We start from the raw sequence: 21,600 nt of genomic DNA, 5'->3' as shown, positions 1-21,600 counted from the left end.
ATAGTTTCATTGACTTCCGACAGGTGGCAGCGCTGTACGGAGCTGTTAAAATTGCGTCTGTAACGGATGTGCGTTGCAAACAACGGGCAGTGATCGAGTTTCTTTTGGCGGAAAACCAGGGCATCTCAGATATTCATAGGCGCTTGCAGAATGTCTACGGTGATCTGGCAGTGGACAAAAGCACGGTGAGTCGTTGGGCAAAGCGTGTGTCATCATCGCCACAAGGTCAAGCAAGACTGTCTGATCTCCCGCGTGCGGGCCGGCCGTGCACAGCTGTGACTCCTGCAATGGCGGAGCGTGCGAACACACTCGTTCGAGATGATCGACGGATCACCATCAAACAACTCAGTGCTCAACTTGACATCTCTGATGGTAGTGCTGTCACAATTGTTCACCAGTTGGGATATCCAAAGGTTTGTTCCCGCTGGGTCCCTCGTTGTCTAACCGAACACCATAAAGAGCAAAGGAGAACCATCTGTGCGGAATTGCTTGCTCGTCATGTGGCTGAGGGTGACAATTTCTTGTCAAAGATTGTTACAGGCGATGAAACATGGGTTCATCACTTCGAACCTGAAACAAAACGGCAATCAATGGAGTGGCGCCACACCCACTCCCCTACCAAGAAAAAGTTTAAAGCCATACCCTCAGCCGGTAAAGTCATGGTTACAGTCTTCTGGGACGCTGAAGGGGTTATTCTGTTTGACGTCCTTCCCCATGGTCAAACGATCAACTCTGAAGTGTATTGTGCTACTCTTCAGAAATAGAAGAAACGACTTCAGCGTGTTCATAGGCACAAAAAACTGAACGAACTTCTCCTTCTTCATGACAACGCAAGACCTCACACAAGTCTTCGCACCCGAGAGCTCACAAAACTTCAGTGGACTGTTCTTCCTCATGCACCCTACAGCCCCGATCTCGCACTGTCGGATTTCCATATGTTTGGCCCAATGAAGGACACAATCCGTGGGACGCACTAGCACTACGCGGATGATGAAGAAGTTATTGATGCAGTACGACGTTGGCTCCGACATCGACCAGTGGAATGGTACCGTGCAGGCATACAGGCCCTCATTTCAAGGTGGCGTAAGGCCGTAGCATTGAATGGAGATTACGTTGAAAAATAGTGTTGTGTAGCTAAAAGATTGGGGAATAACCTGGTGTATTTCAATGCTGAATAAAACAACCCCTGTTTCAGAAAAAAAATGTGTTGCATTACTTATTGAACTGCCCTCGTATTTCTGAGAGAGAACAAATTATATTACTGTTAAACAATCCTTGGTCTTATCGTGGCACAGTCATTTCCTCGGTGCATTCCGATACTTGATTGAAGTGTGGTGGATGATGGACGTATTCAGTAGTGCAGTGTTGAATTGTGATGGTATCTGTTAGACGAAGAAATATTTATTGTAAAGGAGAGCAAGGATAAGAATGGCGTATACATTGAAAGGTGAAATGTATATAAATTTTGAATAATGTAACTTTTTTGAAGACAAGAAGTCGAGTTAAGACTGCAACACTGGAACACTGGGCACCTAATTTGTGAAAATTATTATTGGCATCTAGTTAAATTTGTTCCCTTGTTCAGAGCTGAGAGAAAGACCACCCCAGTTCCCTGAGTCATAGATTAACATATTAACCAATTAAACTGTTTGGTTTTTGTAGAAATTCTCTGTTAACATTGTACCTTTTTTAAATCATTGTTCACTTTGTTAAGCATAGTATTGTTCAGACCAGTGTTACGTGTTCACGCGAAGTTTTACTCTGTCATTTTGAATACATACTTCATTCTAAAATCGGTGTCTTGGAATATCATTTCATAGGAATCGTTACTCTCCCCATCTCACTGCTCGTCATTACGCCTTACCACATTCCGCCATGTGGTATGCAATAGTTTGAATATACACTACTGGCCATTAAAATTGCTACACCAAGAAGAAATGCAGATTATAAACGGGTATTCATTGGACAAATATATTATACTAGAACTGACATGTGATTATATTTTCACGCAATTTGTGTGCGTAGATCCTGAGAAATCAGTACCCAAAACAACCACCTCTGGCCATAATAACGGCCTTGATACGCCTGGGCATTGAGTCAAACAGAGCTTGGATGGAGTGTACAGGTACAGCTGCCCATGCAGCTTCAACACGACACCATAGTTCATCTAGAGTAGTGACTGGTGTATTGTGACGAGCCAGTTGCTCGGCCACCATTGACCAGACGTTTTCAGTTGGTGAGAGATCAGGAGAATGTGCTGGCCACGGCAGCAGTCGAACATTTTCTGTATCCACAAAATCCCGTACAGGACCTGCAACATGCGGTCGTGCATTATGCTGCTGAAATGTAGGGTTTCGCAGGAATCGAATGAAGGGTAGAGCCACGGGTCGTAACACATCTGAAATATAACAACCACTGTTCAAAGTGCCGTCAATGCGAACAAGAGGTGACCGAGACGTGTAACCAATGGCACCCCATACCATCACGCCGGGTGATACGCCAGTATGGCGATGACGAATACACGCGTCCAATGTGCGTTCACCACGATGTCGCCAAACACGGATGCGACCATCATGATGGTGTAAACAGAACCTAGATTCATCCGAAAAAATGACGTTTTGCCATTCGTGCCCCCAGGTTCGTCGTTGACTACACCATCGCAGGCGCTCCTGTCTATGATGCAGCGTCAAGGGCAATCGCAGCAATGGTCTCCGAGCTGATAGTCCATGCTGCTGCAAACGTCGTCGAACTGTTCGTGCAGATGGTTGTTGTCTTGCAAACATCCCCATCCGTTGACTCGGGGATCGGGACGCGGCTGCACCATCCGTTACAGCCATGCGGATAAGATGCCTGTCATTTCGACTGCTAGTGATACGAGACCGTTGGGATCCAGCACGGCGTTCCGTATTACCCTCCTGAACCCACCGATTCCATATTCTGCTAAGAGTCAATGGATCTCGACCAACGCAAGCAGCAATGTCGCGATACGATAAACCGCAATCGCGATAGGCTATAGTTCGACAATTATGAAAGTCGGAAACGTGATGGTACGCATTTCTCCTCCTTACACGAGGCATCACAACAACGTTTCACCAGGCAACGCCGGTCAACTGCTGTTTGTGGCCCGCATCTCGTGGTCGTGCGGTAGCGTTCTCGCTTCCCACGCTTGGGTTCCCGGGTTCGATTCCCGGCGGGGTCAGGGATTTTCTCTGCCTCGTGATGGCTGGGTGTTGTGTGCTGTCCTTAGGTTAGTTAGGTTTAAGTAGTTCTAAGTTCTAGGGGACTTATGACCACAGCAGTTGAGTCCCATAGTGCTCAGAGCCATTTGAACCATTTTGCTGTTTGTGTATGAGAAATCGGTTGGAAACTTCCGTCATGTCGGCACGTTGTAGGTGTCGCCACCGGCGCCAACCTCGTGTGAACGCTCTGAAAAGCTAATCATTTGCATATCACAGCATCTTCTTCTTGTCGGTTAAATTTCACGTCTGTAGCACGTCATCTTCGTGGTGTAACAATTTTAGTGGACAGTGGTGTAGTTTGGAAATTATATTTAGAAAAAGAAACCTAGCTCAGCCGCTGCCTGCTTGCTCTTTGCTGTTGTGCTTTCGACAACTCTGCAACAATGTTGTCAAGACGCAAGGTAAGTGGAAATTCTGATTAGGGCCAGATAATTGTTTTACCTCAGTCGCGTATTTATCATAAAGACAAGTTGTATTCACACCAGTTAGAGTTCACTTCAGTGAGCATATGAGTTTAAGTTGGATAACAATTTGTGGGGACGTATTCTTGGTGATACGTAGATCTTTGGGTTAAAGTTGGGCTACATCTCAGACAGAAACAATTGTGGTGTGAAGGTTACACAGCTACTGAAGCTACCTCCGCCAGCCTTGGAGTAGTCCTTGAGCACCCGCACCAGGTCGTCGCACACTTCCTTCATCAGCAGGAACATCGGCTTCAGGCGGCTCGCCGTGAAGGATGGACTCAGCTGCGAACGTAGCTTCCTCCACCTGTCAACAACCGCGCCTCTTAATACAGTGCTGCCACGTCAGCGCCCAGGTAATACTGTGAAGGCAAACTCTGTACAGCGTCAGACATAAGGTGATATCAGCTTTTCAGTTAGACATAATAATGAAAAAGCAGGAGACAAATAATCATAACAGAGATGCTGTTACACGCAACATAGAAAGTAAGAGAACAAAGGGCATCATAACACTATTCTGTGCTTCAGTAGAGACTTTGTTTCCTTTATTTATCTGTTATTTACATTTCCACCCTAGAAGGACGGATTAGAAATGGTCAAATTGCCGCTCTTCAGACTTTCATTAAAATAATTAAACATATTTGTAAGAGTGAATATGAATAATCTTTATGATAGGATGATGTGTGAGATGTTGAGACGTATGAGGATTGTGGAGTGATGGAAACCTGGTTAGCATTTTCTAGGTAAGGAATTCTGGTGCAGTTGGAATTGCATAGGAACTGACTTGAGAAAGGATGTAAATGAGTATTGGGAAGGGATATACACTCACGCTCATAAATTAAGGATAACTGCTGAATGTAGTGCCACACATCGTGGCACTACACAAAACCGGCGCTAATAGCTTAGGCACATAGTTACACACGACACAGGTCTGTAAATCCACAGTATCGGTGATAAGTTGAGAAAACCGTCCCGAAACACATGTGCTACAAAACGCCACTGTTTCCTACGCATGTACCCCGACATCAATATGGGATATGATCACCATGCATACGTACACAGGCCGCACAACGGGTTGGCGTACCATGGATCAGATGGTTGAGCAGCTGCTGGGGTATAGCCTCCCATTCTTGCACCAGTGCCTATCGGAGCTCCTGGAGTGTCGTAGGGGTTTGAAGACGTGCAGCGATACGTCGACTGAGAGCATCCCAGACGTGCTCGATGGGGTTTAGGTCTGGAGAACATGCAGGCTATTCCATTCGTCTGATACCTTCTGTTTCAAGGTACTCCTCCAGGATGGCAGCTCGGTGGGGCCGTGCGTTATCATCCATCAGGAGGAAGGTGGGACCTACTGCACCCTTGAAAAGGCGGACATACTGGTGCAAAATGACGTCCCAATACACCCGACCTGATACAGTTCCTCTGTCAAAGACATGCAGGGGTGTACCTGCACCAATCATAATCCCACCCCACACCATCAAACCACGAGCTCCATACAGGTCCCTTTCAAGGCCATTAAGGGGTTGGTATCTCGTTCCTGGTTCACGCCAGATGAAAACCCGGCTAGAATCACTGTTCAGAATACAGCTGTACACGTTCGTGAACATAACCTGGGACCACTGTTCCAATGACCATGTAATGTGTTCTTGACACCAGGCTTTACGGGCCCTCCTGTGACCAGGGGTCAGTGGAATGCACCTTGCAGGTGTCCAGGTGAATAAACCATGTATGTTCAGTCGTCTGTAGACTATGTGTCTGGACACAACTGTTCCAGTGGCTGCGGTAAGGTCCCGAGCAAGGCTACCTGCAGTACTCCGTGGCCATCTGCGGGCACTGATGGTGAGATATCGGTCTTCTTGTGGTGTTGTACACTGTGGACGTCCCGTACTGTAGCGCCTGGACACGTTTCCTGTCTGCTAAAATCGTTGCCATAATCTTGAGATCACACTTTGTGACACACGGAGGGCCCGTGCTATGACCTGCTGTGTTGACCAGCCTCCTGTCGCCTTGATATTCTACCCCTCGTAACGTCATCAATATGTGTGCTTTGAGCCATTCTCAACACACAGTCACCATAAGCACGTCTGAAAACGTCTGCACACTTACTCGCTCCACCGTACTCTGACATACACCAACACGCTTCTGCGTATGTGGACTGCTGCCAGCGCCACCGTGCAACGACCGCAGGTCAAATGCACCGCATGCTCATACTCCAAGGTGAATTAAACCAGCAAACCGACCACCAGAGCATTGTTTCACCATGTATCAGCATTATACTTAATTTACGAGCATGAGTGTGCATGGAAGGAGATGGATTGGATTTCAGAGGTATGAGGAAAGAAGGGTTAAAGTCTTTATTTTAAAGTCAGGTTAGGTTATAGTTGATGGGATAGACAGATCTCAGATTTCACGGTCTGGGCGGAGAATCAGGTTGAAAACAGACTGGTATGTGATATGGAATGTGCAAAGATGCAAGCAGTGAAGGATAAGACAAGAGGCTGTAGGACATGAGGGAAATTCCCAGCTTTGTTGTTGTGTATAACTTTACTGTGGCGACACAGACTTGGTTCAAATGTCATTCTTCACCAAAATACGTACGACCATCGCATCATTGCTTTTCCATTGGTAATTCGGCAGAAAGCCTGAGCTGGATTTCTACACAAATCCTCTGCAACATCTCAGGCCTAATTCTTCAAATATGGCGGAGTTCTTGAACAGAGCTAAGAGAGTGTAACCATTAAAGTAAAAACGCTAGCCTTAATAAATCCTGAAAGGAAAAATCGGGATGCACCACTTCCGGTAAAGCAGTTGTGCATGCAACGGACGCGATTCGGCATATCAACTGCACTAGAAATCGATCCCAATGGAAACCTCGGACATGGTTTAAGGTAATGCGTGGTGCGAAAACCAGCAGCACGGGGAACGCCCTGTGAAGCCATGCACAAAGTCTATGCTGTACAGTCCGTTAGTAAAAAGGTGTCTCACTTGCTGTACATCATATCTGACAATTGTGAACGCCATAGCAATACGGATGTTTTCAATAAAAAAATAAAAAGAAAGTTAATGCCGCTCGCAAATTGTGGTACTTTACTAACCGTTGAACGATAGTTACATAATGCGGTTGTCATAGACTTCGATAATCCGAAACAGTACATGCAGCGAGTACGTTAAGTACTTACAGCAGACTGATTCGGTGATAAGTTTCGATGTGAGTCAAAACTTAATGTACTTTGTTGATGGATAACCAGAAGAAGCTCGGCTAGTCGTCAAGTTTCTAATCGTCGAATTAGAATTACACACAACTGAAATGTTGTAATGCTCCTGTTTGTTCCCTTTGCCTTCCAGATAACTTCCTGACCCCTCAGACATATACACAGTGGATAAGATGTCCACCTAGAGACGTACTTGGGGTCGATATTAACTCTACTGACGGTATTTTCAGACGTCATTTAGTGAAGTTGATTGTTTTGATTCAAGGAGCAAGTGATCTAGAGTGGCTTGTTAGCGAATACCTTTGGCTGAAAAGTGATACAATGAAAGTCTCTAATGAAGAAAAGGAAGCCACGTGAAGTAAATGAAATACAGGAGATTCGAGAAGATAATTGCATTTTCATCAGAGAGCATTTTATGAATTTGTGCTGCTGTAAGGCAAACATATCACTTCTTCTAAAATTCCAGTGAGAGACTCGAAACGTTTAAAACAGAACAAGACGCTGGTTTGATTCAGTATCTGACAGGACGTGGTTCATATCCACACTATTTACAGGAACCAAGATAGCGGATCAAACCAGTTATGCTTGCTGACCCATTGGTATAGCTGACCATGTCCTGTTGGAATCACCTGTTAGTGAGTCCTTGATGGTATAAGGGAAACAGCAGCTTCAGGGCAATCCATTCTACAAGACATCGCAAGATGAGGTCAGGTCGGCTTCTTGCACGTAAAAGAGAGCACGCTGACCAACAGATGCCTGCCCAGGGCAGAAAGCTATGAATGGCGTAGAAAAAAGACGGCTCGACAACAGGATAAGAACAAACCGAATGAAGGGGAAACGCGCCAAGTAAGCCGTCAGATGGCTTTGGATCCGAAACCCAGCACTCTTCCTGTACGAAGGCAATTCTGAAAGAGAGACTGAATCTCCAGTACCTAATGAATCGCAGAAGTGGTGAAACGGTAAATACGTCGGTGCCTATTAACTTGTTTTCTGAACTATGAGGTTCCTGAAGCTAGTTTGAATAGGAAAGTGGAAGTAAAGTAGCCTTGCTATTGAGACTGCTTAAGATTACCAAAAAATTGTCATAGTAATTGTCGGTTCCTTCACCTGCCTTAGCAATAGTGACAAATCCCTTTCTTATCCTCTCTTGTCTTTTCTGTTCCTTTTTTCCATTTTCTCTCTACAGGATGAACCAGAACTCCACCGACAGAGGCGGTATTGTGGCCCAAAACAAGAAAAAAATGCCTAGTAAACATGGACTCTCAGATGCATACCTCCAGAGCTTTGAGTACCAGTTCATCTTCCCTACTGTATGAAATAGATATACTACGGAAAGTTATTTACCCTCCATATTCTGAGAGATGGTAGGACGGACGAAAACAAGAAAAAAATTTCTAGTAAACATGGTCTCCAAAATTCGTACCTTTAGATCTTTGAGCTCGTGTTGATCTCCGCTACTGGGAAACGCATTTCCTCTACTGAACAAGTGCTCATAGCTCTTAAGACAATCATTTTTAGATTCCATGTTACTGGAAATCTTTTCTTGCTTTGTTCCATACTACCACTCTGAAAGTTTCACGGCGGAGTTTCGGATCGCCCTGTATATCTTACTGTTTATTTTTATTAGTTTTTTCAATATCATTATTGTATTTTTACTTCGTAATATTAGATGTTTCTATGGGATAAATTTGTTACAGTTAAATTAAGTTTTACATACCCTTAGAAAAAGTAAGTATAGTTCGGTACACACTACCATCCCAGTCGTCTGCTGGAAAGGAACGAAACTAAGGCAACATACCGAAAACTTGGAGAAACAACAGTACAAGTGTACACGTATTCTACGTTACTTGTACAAAAAAAATTGTATGAGGAATCACAATAAAAATCAAAAGGCTATGATTCCGATCACGAATCGGACGCAGGACTATTTTTGTCACTTATCAAGTTCTTCGCCTTGCCAATGACTTGTTCATGTAGAATATGTCAAATTACACCATAGCCTAGAGTTCACATTAAACTGTAGGACCATCCTTTACTGCTTCCGTAAGTCACTTCAGAGGTAAGAGGAAGGCAACGGCATACAGCCTCCAACAGGACTAAGTTCAGTAAAACAGCATAGTGTTCAAAACAACCTTAAGTTGAAAACAGTTTGTGGTGCTTCTCCTATTTCGTGGTACAGGAATGAACAGGGTGTCCCAGGGATAGGGCAGGAACGTTCATTTGAAGAAAAATATTTCATATGGACATATGCCCTATTTCGCATGGTTTACGAGATAGAACACAATTGATGTGCATTTGTTTTTTGGTTAGTGCCGCACACTTCAGCGTCTTACCCCCTCCCCCCCCCCCCAGCATCTTTGACGTTTTATTGTAGCCCAACCTATTTCGTTGCCTTCAACCTTTTTGCTCGAAACGTCCTTGTGCCATTAAACTTGAACACGTAGTTGTCTATGGTCTCTTGGAGTGAAATAGTGCGAGGGGTTGAATGCATCAGAGACAAGCATCAGTTAACTGTGTTTGTACACGCGCCGGCTAAAATGCCACACATCTGCAAGAATACGCAGATATGGTGTATGCTTCCGGCTTCTGCGATGGTAGTGCTACTGCTTCTGTCGAAGGATCCCGTCGGTGCATTTCTGACACGCTGAATTCCTGATCGTTGAGTCTTTACCATATTTCCAGTACACTGCGTGAAACAGGTATTCTTCCAAGTTCTCATTTTCCCTCTGAACTTGTAGTTCAACAACCTGTGTAGTAACACCAACACATTGTTGAAATGGTGCAGCGGCAGTCCTGTTACAAGCACACGTCGACTTTCTAAGCGTGTCATTGTCTCACGAACACGTGTACCCAGTTCACATTGGTGTGACGCCACACGACTTTAAATTCGTCACAGGTTAAATAACAGTTGTCGTTTGCTTTCATTAACACACTATTCACTAAGGAAGCCACATTTTTTTTTTTCATCGGTCTTCTGACTGATGCATTTCTCTCCTGTGCCACCCTCTTCATCTCAAAGCAGCACCAACCTACGTGCCGGCCGTTGTGGCCGACCGGTTCTAGGCACTTCAGTCCGGAACCGCGCTGCTGATACGGTCGCAGGTTCGAATCCTGTCTCGGGCATGGATGTGTGTGATATCCTTAGGTTAGTTTAAGTAGTTCTAAGTCTAGGGGACTCATGACCTCAGATGTCCATTCGCCTTGTCAGTGTTTTCCACATATTCCCTTCCTCTCCGATTCTGCGCAGAACCTCCTCATTCCTTGCCATATCAGTGCACCCAATTTTCAGAATTCTTCTGTAGCGCCACAGCTCAATTGCTTCGATTCTCTTCTGTTCCGATTTTCCTACAGTCCATGTTTCACTACCATGCAATGCTCTGCTCCAAACGTATATTTTCAGAAATTTCTTCATCACATTAACAGCTATGTTTGATACGACTTCTCTTGGCCAGGAATGCCCTTTTTGCTAGTGCTTGTCTGCTTTTGATGTCCTTCTTGCTCCGTCCGTCATCGGTTATTTTGCTGCCTAGATAGCAGAACTCCTTAACTTCATCTACTTCGTGATCATCTATTCTGATGTTGTTTCTCGCTCTTCTCATTTCTGCTACCTATCATTACTTTCGCCTTTCTCCGATTTACTCGCAATCCATATTCTTTACTCATTAGACTGTCGAGTCCACTCAGCAGATCATGTAATTCTTGTTCAGTGTCACTCAGGATAGCAATGTCATCAGCGAATCGTATCATTGATACCCTTTCACCCTGAATTTTAATTCCACTCCTGAACAATTTCGTCATTACTTCTTCGATTTACAGATTGAACAGTAGGGGCGAAAGACTACAGCCCTGTCTTACACCCTTTTTAACGCGAGCGTTTCGTTCTTGGTCGGCCACTCTTATTATTCCCTCTTGGTTCTTGTAAAAACTGTATATTACCCATCTCTTCCTATAGCTTACCCCTATTTTTCTCAGAATTTCGATCATCTTGCACCATTTTACATTGTCGAACGCTTTTTCCAGGTCGACAAATCCTATGAACGTGTCTTGATTTTTCTTTAGTCTTGCTTCCATTATTAACCCCAACGTCAGAATTGCCTCTCTGGTGCCTTTACGTTACCTAAAGCCAAACTGATCGTCATCTTATACATTCTCAATTTCATTTTCCATTCTTCTGTATATTATTCTTGTCTGCAATTTGAATGCATGAGCTGTTAAGCTGGTTGTGCGATAATTTTCGCACTTGTCACCTCTTACATTCTTAGAAATTTGTGGATGATGTTCTTCCGAAAGTCAGACGGTGTATTGGCAGACTCATACATTCTACACACCAATGTGGATAGTCGTTTTATTGCCACTTCCCCTAATGATTTTAGAAACTCTGATGGAATTTCTGCTACTTATCATTACTTTCGCCTTTCTTCGATTTACTCTCAATCCATATTCTTTATTCATTAGACTGTCCAGTCCATTCAGCAGAGCATGTAATTCTTGTTCACTTGTGCCTTATTTGATCTGAAGTCCTTCAAAGCTCTCTTAGATTCTGATTCTAATACTGGATCCCCTTCTCTTCTAAATTGACTCCTGTATCTTCTTCTATCACTTGACAAACCTCCCCCCTCATAGAGGCCTTCAATGTACTCTTCCCGGCTTTTCTCTCTCTTCTCTGCATTTAACAATGGAATTCCGGTTGCACTCTTAATCAATAACACACATAATAATCCGCAATGGTCGCAGGAAAATCCACACGCTACAATTGAAACCTATTTCCAGTTCGGTCTTCGATTAATGTTTGGTGCGGCACGATCGGTAACATGTTGATATCTCGAGTCAATTTAAACTAGCGAATGACGGAACAGAATTACTTCTATTTTTGTAATGTTTGTTTGTTGAACACCTGGAGGACGTTTCTTTGGCCACGCGGACTACAGTGCACTGCCAGCATGACGAAGCTCCTCCATATTTTACCAGACAGGTGAAGGAACATCTCAACTGCACTTACGCTAATCACAGACCTTATGCCATTAGATTAATGTTTATGGAGTTGGGTGAAGTCTGAGGTGCACAAACGGATGATGAGATGAACTGTTTGGTCGCATCATGGATAGAGCAGTCCTCATTAGGGAAGTGTTCTCCCAAGAGTTGCATTGAAGTTGACAGTGGGATATTCGAACAGTGAAACACCTCTTATATGACATGTTCGATAATGCTTAGAGGAGAATGAGTTAAACATACATATTTTTCAATTGTTAGTTTGTAAAGCCCATTTTGTAATGTCTTCTAATTGCTGTACATGTTTACATGTGTCAACCTGACGATATATTGAATAGTAAAGAAAATAAATAACAATGTACATTAAATATGTTCTATTTCAGAAATCATTCAGAGTAGGGCATATTTCTGAATGAAGATTTTTGCTTCAAATCCTGTGATATCCCTGAATATTGACCATTTGTCCTGGGCATCCTGTATTTAAATTGCCTACTGTCTGTCCCCACACTCCCAATCCTGAGAACTCAAAGGGTAAATAACCTCTGAATCAGGTGAAACTACCCAGAAAAATGGTCCACAGATAACACCCAAATTCCCAAATAAGGGCAATGGACACTTAATTGAAACTCTCAATGTTTTGGTCCTGGATCTGCACCTGATTACATACACAGTTAAAGTTCTTCCCTACATGAAATCTGAAGTACAGAGTTCTCCAAGGTTCTATCGCTTCCTGTGGTATCATGTATCGATACCACCCCACAGGCGCCATAGCAACGGAATTTATAATTTCCGCCTGATGCCGACAGCGGTCGCTCGTGTCCCGGCAGACCAGTCATGCCACACCTCCAGCAGCTTCGTATTCCGAGCGCCCTCTGCCGCCACAATGTAGGAGAGCCAGTTGCTGCCCTTCTCCCAACAAGGGCTTCGACACTATCGTTCGCGCCTCGTCCTGTGATAACTGGACTGTTTCTTGCTGTATTACTTGTAATGAGTCTTCGTAGATCTGGAGAAAGTAAGTAAATCTTCAGTTTATTGTGTTAACTTGTTCGTCCGCAGCTCGTGGTCGTGCGGTAGCGTTCTCGCTTCCCGCGCCCGGGTTCCCGGGTTCGATTCCCGGCGGGGTCCGGGCCTTTTCTCTGCCTCGTGATGACTGGGTGTTGTGTGATGTCCTTAGGTTAGTTAGGTTTAAGTAGTTCTACGTTCTAGGGGACTTATGACCATAGATGTTGAGTCCCATAGTGCTCAGAGCCATTTGAACCATTTTTTTGTTAACTTGTTTTTTCATCATTTCTGCTGCTGTTCAGCTTTCCTACAACAACAGCTGCTGCACCACTCTACAGCTCACCTCGCCTCACCATTATTATTAAACACAGTTTTCGGAAATGCCTTCACCAAAGAAGACGAAGTAATATTCCTGAATTCCAATCAAGAACAACTGCCAAAAGTGAGAAACATAGAAGTAGATATCCTCGGAGTAACGAAGCAGCTTAAATCACTTAATAAAGGCAAGGCCTCCGGTCCAGATTGTGTACCAGTCAGGTTCCTCTCAGAGTATGTTGATAAAATAGTTCCATATTTAGCAATTATATACAACCACTCGCTCACAAAAAGATCAGTACCTAAAGACTGGAAAATTGCTCAAGTCACACCAATACCCAAAAAGGGAAAGTAGGAGTAATCCGCTGAACTACAGGCCCATATCACTAACGTCGATTTGCAGTAGGGTTTTAGAACATATACTGTATTCGAACATTAGGAAGTACCTCGAAGCGATTTATTAACACACAGTCAGCACGGATTCAGAAAATATCGTTCTTGTGAAACACAACTAGCTCTTTACACTCATGAAGTAATAAGTGCTACCGACAGGGGATGTCAAATTCAAATTGATTCCACGTTTTTAGATTTCCAGAAGGCTTTCGACACCGTTCCTCACAAGTGTCTTCTAACCAAACTGCGTGCCTACGGAGTATCGCCTCAGTTGTGCGACTGGATTCGTGATTTCCTGTCAGAAAGTTCGCAGTAATAGACGGAAAGTAATCGAGTGAAACAGAAGTAATATCCGGCGTTCCCCAAGGATGTGTTATACGCCCTCAATTGTTCCTGATCTATATTAACGACATACGAGACAATCTGAGTAGCCGTCTTAGATTGCTTGCAGATGTTGCTGTCATTTAGCGTCTTGTAAAGTCATCAGATGATCAAAACGACTTGCAAATTGATTTAGACAAGATATCTGTATGGTGCGAAAAGTGGCAATTGACCCTGAATAAGGAAAAGTGTTAAGTTATTCACATGAGTACTAAAAGAAATCAGTTAAATTTGATTACGCGATAAGTCACACAAATCTGAGGGCTGTAAATTCAACTAAATACTTAGGGATTACATTTACAAACAACCTAAATTGGAACGATCACATAGATAATATTATGGGTAGAGCAAACCAAAGACTGCGGTTCATTGGCAGAACACTTAGAAGGTGCAACAGGTCTACTACAGAGACTGCTTACAACACGCTTGTCCGCCCTATTCTGGAGTATTGCTGTGCGGTGTGGGATCCGCATCAGGTGGGACTGACGGATGACATCGAAAAAGTACAAAGAAGGGCAGCTCGTTTTGTATTATCGCGAAATAGGGAAGATAGTTCCACAGACATGATACCTGAACTGGAGTGGCAATCATTAAAACAAAGGCGTTTTTCGTTGCGACGGGATCTTCTCATGAAATTTCAATCACCAGTTTTCTCCTACGAGTGTGAAAACATTCGGTTGGCACCCACCTAAATAGGGAGAAATGATCATCACGATAAAACAAGAGAAATCAGGGCTCGCACAGAAAAATTTAAGTGCTCATTTTTCCCACGTGCCATTCGAGAGTGGAATGGTATACAGACAGCTTGAAGATGGTTCATTGAACCCTCTGCCAGGCACTTTATTGTGAGTAGAAGAGTAATCACGAAGATTTACATGTAGATGTAGATTGTGTACAAAGTCGTACACAACACTTCCAATAAATAAATATGATTTTCAGTTTATATAAGTATTTTTAAAAGGATCATCTGTTGTGCTTATTACTAATCATCACACCAAGTACTACACTTCATTGCTCTCACACAAATATCCCTAAACTACTAAACAGAATGAAGAGATACCGAAACACTCATTCATATACAGGATGTTCGGAAATTCGCGTTGCGAACTTCTAGGACTTGTCGAGGGGTGTGAGTAGGTAATATTTTGAATTTCAACCCCGTCCGAAAACGTACCGTTTTCGTGCTACAGTCGCTTGAAAACATGGGGGTAACGCGTCCACTTTTACGGGTAGTTGATTAGGCATACTCTATAGCTGAGAGGTTTGCCCTCTGTAATAAGAAACTGAGTGAACGGATCAACGATGAACTTGAACAGGTGTCATGGGACGTCCACAACGAACAATAACGAACAAAAAAGGCAGTCTGGTTTTGGCAGGGCAACAGAGCAGACGCTTCCGTGTTTTCCGTGTGCGGAGCGCGAGCTCGCCTTGTTTCCATTCTGACGGCCGTTGCTTAAGTGCCGGCTTTCCGTATACGATCCACGGCGATCCGTTACCGTAAATCTACACTCCGATTTACTTTCTGCAATGATTGTGCCGACCCAAAGCACTCGAGGTGGAGCGTTTTCTGCAAGAGGAAGTGAAGATACCGGCGACCGATATTATCGGAATACATTTGTCGATCGTGAGCAGCACTGTCTATGTTAAAATCATTAACGACGCTCGCCGGTCTGAGTGGCCGTGCGGCTCTAGGCGCTACAGTCTGGAACCGCGAGACCGCTGCGGTAGCAGGTTCGAATCCTGCCTTGGGCATGGATGTGTGTGATGTCCTTAGGTTAGTTAGGTTTAAGTAGTTCTAAGTTCTAGGGGACTGATGACCTCAGAAGTTGGGTCCGATAGTGCTCAGAGCCATTTTGAACCATTAACGACGCGGCGTGCGAACACATCCTACGTGAGACCAAACAGGGGCTCCGCTTCTGTAATGCCGATGGCAATGTAGGGGCGGTAACCGTCGACCACGCGGGTTTAGGTAAGCGTACGATACGAATTTCCGAATTGCCATTCGAACTTCCTGCAGAGGAAGTCGTCGCGGCACTCCGAGCGTACGGCACAGTTCCTGGCCACACTGCAGAGAAGTGGACACAGTTTTTGACAGCCGGCCGCGGTGGTCGTGCGGTTCTGGCGTTGCAGTCCGGAACCGCGGGACTGCTACGGTCGCAGGTTCGAATCCTGCCTCGGGCATGGGTGTGTGTGATGCCCTTAGGTTAGTTAGGTTTAAGTAGTTCTAAGTTCTAGGGGACTGATGACCTAAGATGTTGAGTCCCATAGTGCTCAGAGCCATTTGAACCATTTTTTTTTTTTTGACATACCCTGTCCTACACGGCGTCCGACAGGTCTCCGAAGCAACGTCTAGTCCTAAGACGGGATGCCGTGCAATAATTATATAAGACGGCCAGCCTCGGACCTGTTCCGGATGCGCCAAAGAAAGCCACCTTAGATCCGAATGTCAACGGCGTATTACGCAACTTCCAGCTGCCGGAGGACTACCCCCGTCGCATCCTACCGTGCTACCGGTGACCTACGCTTCTGCTCCTCCTTCTCCTACCGCTTTTCGACGCCACCGTGTCGCCACAAAGGAGCCCGACCATACCCCGACGGAGAGCGCCTCGGACGGCCCACCGCCTCGGCCGGTCATCTACCCCGCTCCGACGGAGCCGCGCGACCGGCCGCTGACCCTACCTCGGCAGCACGATGGAGATCGACTCGTTCATCGTCCCTACGGCGGCCTTCCCTCCAGAGCGACGCGACTCCCTTCCTTCGGCGGACAAGGAGGCTCGCATTAGGAAACAACGTTATCCGAAACGTTGCAAGAGGAGGCGCCGCACCGTTTCCGACCAACAGGAAAGTTGCAGGTCGAGGATGACGCAACCATCGATCCGCACGACTACCCCGAAACCGCTACTGACGACGAAGATGTTATGAGCGCGGAGGCATCCACATGTGTGCCTGCGCCCCTCTCCCCGATGCCCCATGCGGGCGCTGAACTGCTTACTGGACGTAGCACAGCCGAAACTACACCACAAACCACTACATAATCTTCTGCAGACAAAATGGACGATACACCAATGCCCGCCTCCACGCCGTGGCACGAGGAGGAGGTCGGGGAGTGGGACCTGTTACGTGATCCTGCGCCGTTGGGGCCAATCCACCAATCATAGTCTCCCCAGAATCCCCTGCTGGCGAGCGGGACAACGTTCCACTGCGACGCCCACACCGTTGGGCTGACGCCAGAGTGGACCAGCCTCCAGCAGCCCGCCACCATGCCTACCAGATAACAATATCCGTTCCATACTCTCATACTCTCCTCAGAATCCCCTGCTGTCGAGCGGGATAACGTTCCACTGCGACGCCCACACCGTTGCGCTGACGCCAGAGTGGACCAGCCTCCAGCAGCCCGCCACCAGGCTTACTGGATAACAACAATATCCGTTCCATATTCTCATACTCTCCCCAGAATCCCCTGCTGGCGAGCGGGATATCGTTCCACTGCGACGCCCACACCGTTGCGCTGACGCTAGAGTGGACCAGCCTCCAGCAGCCCACCACCAGGCCTACCGGATAGCAACAATATCCGTTCCAGGGGGAAAATCAGCCTTATGCAGGAAATGTTCTGCGGTTTTGATACTGAATTCGCCCTTCTGCAGGAAGGTCACTTGTCCAGTCTCCTAGATATCAATGGCTATACCACACACGTCTCCGCGAGTGATCCTATGGGCCATGGAGTGGCCACCTACGACCGTCGTAGCCTTCCTTCCATCAACGCGGGGCGTGGCACTCACTGCCTTGGAGACACGCATCATTCATGTCTACGCTCCTTCAGGCACCGACCAACGACATGAACTGTGCCAGTTTTATTCAGAGGAAATCGCCCCCCTGTTTTCAGGGCAATACGACCACTGCCTACTAGGAGGTGAGTTTAACTGCGTTCTGCACCACAAAGATCAGGTTGCACACTATACTATATGCCAGAAACTGTGCATAGTGGTGCAGGACCTCCTGCTTCAGGATACCTGGGAAGTTCAACATGGCGACCGTTCTGACCATACCTTTCTTACCAGCCATTCCGCAACCCGTCTAGACAGGATATATGCCTCACAGACTCTTAGATCTGCAATACGGGGCGCCGAACGCTGGCTACTAGCCTTTACCGACCATTGCGCTAACATCTGCATGGTCCTCCTTCCGCCGCAATCTGTATGGTGGGCCGTAGGCCATGGAAACTAAATACTTCTCACCCGCATGACCTGACTTGTCGCGAACAAGTCACTGAGACATAGACAGCCTTCCCCGCTACCGCTCGACAATGACATGGTGGATGGACTGCGCCAAACCAGCGATCCGGAGGACACTGATGAGATACGGGGAGGACATAGCTGACTGGCATCGCAACACTGTTGACTTCTATTATGCGATTCTCAGAGATCTGGACACTCAGCCACCAACCCCAGACAACCAATTGGAACGGCAAAGAACTAAGGCGAGGATAACTGCGCTGGTACGCCGGAAATTGCAAAGGGTGGTGATACGGACACGGCTCCACAATCATACAGGTTTGGAAATTCCATACATGCGTCATATAGTGTCCGACGATCGACGACGTCGTCGGCTGATCATCAACACTCTGACCACGCCTCATGGCCCACAGATGACCAATCAGAAGGACATCGTTCATGCATTCGTCAACTACTACCGCCATAGAAGATGCTGATACTGAAGCAGACGATTCCATTTTCCATTACATCACTTGCACCCTTCCCCACACGGAAGCTGACAGTGGCGGTCACAGGAGACGAAGTCGACAACGCAGTCGACAAGGGTGCAGTCAACAGATCGCCCGGCATTGACGGCTTACCGATTGAATTTTACCAGGACCTCATGGCACCGTGGTGGACGACCATGTATCAAGTACTGATGACATCTGACCAAGCAATCCCACCCGCCTTTGTTGAGGGCATCACCATTTCAATCCACAAACCAGCCCGTGGTTCGACGGTCATTAGTTACAGACCGCTCACCCTACTCAATGCCGATTATAAGATTTTCGCTCGATTACTGGCAATGCATCTCCGAACGAACAATACTCCCTCATATCCTCTCTCCAGAGCAAACGACGCCTAGGGGACGGGTTAACATACAGACTGCCACAGGGGAACGCCGCGTCTTAACTGCGATGCCGGCGGCCTGCGAACTCCGTGCAGCGGTTGTCGCTATAGACTTCGATAGTGCCTTCGATAAAGTGATCCATCGTTTTCTGTTTCCGGTATCAGCCCGAATGGGCATCCCCACGAATTGATCATACGTTATGGGGCTGCCGCTGTCAGTGCCATGAATGTCGCCAAATCATCAGCCATGTACATTGGACGAGGCCTCCAGCAAGGTGAAGTGGCACCCCTGCTTTCCGGTACCTGGGCATTACCTTTACCCCCACGGTATCACGCACAGCGGCAACGAATTTCCGTCGCCTATTACACGTCATCCGCAGAACCTCCTGGGCCGCAAGGACACACTTCAACGCGTCGAGTTTCTTAATCGTTTTGTGGCATCAAAATTGGTCCACATCGCGCAGTTTTTCCCTCTGCCGTCGGCGATTGGGTGCAACCTTCAGGCGGCCTTTGGCTGTTATCTCATGGCTGGTTCCATGAAACACTTACCCTGCCCCCATGGGGCTCAAGCTGCGGCCTTGTATATGAGTACTATGAGAAGACAGTGCCTGAGGTCCTCCTACCTGCTTCCACCTCATCGCCAGTTAAAAGCATTTATACATGGAAATCAGATTAGTAACATTTCAGTTTTTAGTATTTTCAACTTATTTCGCCAGGGTAACAATTCTTGATTCACGGTTATATGACAAGATCTATACTTCTCTCCACCATACGTTTATTGTGCACCACATAAAATAAAATCTATCTCTGTAAATGAAAGACATTATTCTCGTTTCGAGAAATAATCTCTTGCGGGAGAGAGAAGAGTAATATTTATTTTTTCAAGATTAAAGATTATTTTTCAAGCAATAAATTTAAAATTAAATTACATCCAGAAACCGGAGAGACAATATACATTCTGAGCCATTGACAGTTTTAGAAATGAGTAAGCCTTCTGTGTTATTCCTTGCTATCATCGGATAGTCAGGAAATTATCTACTTTGTATCGTTCGAGCTTGGTAGAATTCAACGCACTTTACAGCAGTGTTGCAATGAACTGTCAATTTTGTCAAATGGTACCAAACAACAATGATTGAAGATAAGAATCGCTACCTTACATCCATCTAAATGGATACCAATGCAAAATCTGAAATTTCACGACAGATTAAATCTGCGTGCCGGACCGAGACTCGAACTCGGGACCTTTGCCTTTCGCGGGCAAGTGCCCAACCAACTGAGCTACTCACGCACGACTCACGAGCTCTTCTCACAGCTTCAATTCTGCCAGTACCTCGTCTCCTACCTTCCAAACTTCACAGAAGCCACAGCCATGTCTCTGCAATATCCTTTCTTCCAGGAGTGCTAGTTCTGCAAGGTTCGCAGGAGAGCTTCTGTAAAGCTTGTAAGGTAGGAGACGAGGTACTGGCAGAAGTAAAGGTGTGAGGAAAGAGCGTGAGTCGTGCTTGGGTAGCTCAGTTGGTAGAGCACTTGCCCGTGAAACGCAAAGGTCCCGAGTTCGAGTCTCGGTACGGCACACAGTTTTAATCTGCCAGGAAGTTTCATGTCAGCGCACATTCCGCTGCAGAGTGAAAATCTCATTCTGAATGCAAAATCAGTCTGCACGTTTTGTAAATACAGATGCTGTGAAGCAGCACAGATGTTAACGCAGAGCGAGCTGTAGCCAATTACAAGTACAATGAAGTATGCAGTCAAGAACGTTTATACTTCTCCACGAAACAGTCTAATTTAAAAGATTTTCAGTTAAACGTATTATTTTGTAGGCGATACTTACTTTTCGCCTTTCAGAAAGAATGGATTCCTCGCGAACAACGGGTCGAGGTTCTCGTCGACGCGGGCACTGTTGTCGTGGAAGGATGGGAAGTCCCTGACGAGCATCGTCCTCGCCAGATCAGCATCCCTCACGAGCAGCAGCGGATCCCGCAAGCGGTAGAAGCCGCAGAATGGCTGGCCTTCCATCTGGCTGTAGCAAACAAAAGGCTGCACACTTCAGTTACCTGGCGTTCTACTTGCTATTCGGTCACTTGACCCTGTAGTGGAACAACGATGTGAAGGTTGCACAGGATCATCCAGGATCACCCAGTGGTTCTCAGTGTATAGATGTAGTGGGAGATTGCCTGACCCGACAGCGTCTGACTAGGAACGTACAGGGAAACCAGAGAAATTAAGTGTAATCTAATAAAAGTAACGTGTGTGTCTCCTGCGAAACTAAACTCCGTCCGAGCAGGCCTCGGAAGATCTAACGGAACCGACCAACAGTCATGTCATCCTCAGCCAACTGTCTCGATCGGATGCAGATATGGAGGGATATGGTGTCAGCACATGGCTCTCTCGGCCGTTACCAGTTTTATATACGATACTGCAGCGACTGCGTTGTTCAGAAGCGCGATGCAATGTTCTTCCGGACGTGCATGCATGTCCACAGGAGCAGACACTGCGGCGACTACAG

The 21,600-nt window shown here is 46.1% G+C and overlaps 1 protein-coding gene across 2 annotated transcripts in view; it reads right to left on the bottom strand.

The window, feature by feature from the left end:
- The window catches only part of LOC126199353 (probable cytochrome P450 6a20), a 116,399-nt gene that overhangs the window by 54,299 nt on the left and 40,500 nt on the right, over positions 1-21,600 (bottom strand). Inside the window, exons 3-4 of one of the 2 annotated variants that reach the window (XM_049936213.1) lie at positions 20,926-21,114; positions 3,877-4,007 (exon numbers count right to left, since the gene is read on the bottom strand). In XM_049936213.1, the coding sequence (XP_049792170.1) occupies positions 3,877-4,007; positions 20,926-21,114 (320 nt within the window). The remainder of the gene's footprint in view (positions 1-3,876; positions 4,008-20,925; positions 21,115-21,600) is intronic. The other variant, XM_049936214.1, reaches the window with a different exon arrangement.

Source organism: Schistocerca nitens, chromosome 8 (assembly GCF_023898315.1).
Source record: "Schistocerca nitens isolate TAMUIC-IGC-003100 chromosome 8, iqSchNite1.1, whole genome shotgun sequence".
In the NCBI taxonomy this organism is placed as follows: Eukaryota; Metazoa; Arthropoda; class Insecta; order Orthoptera; family Acrididae; genus Schistocerca; species Schistocerca nitens.
This window is presented reverse-complemented; position numbering and strand designations above follow the sequence as displayed.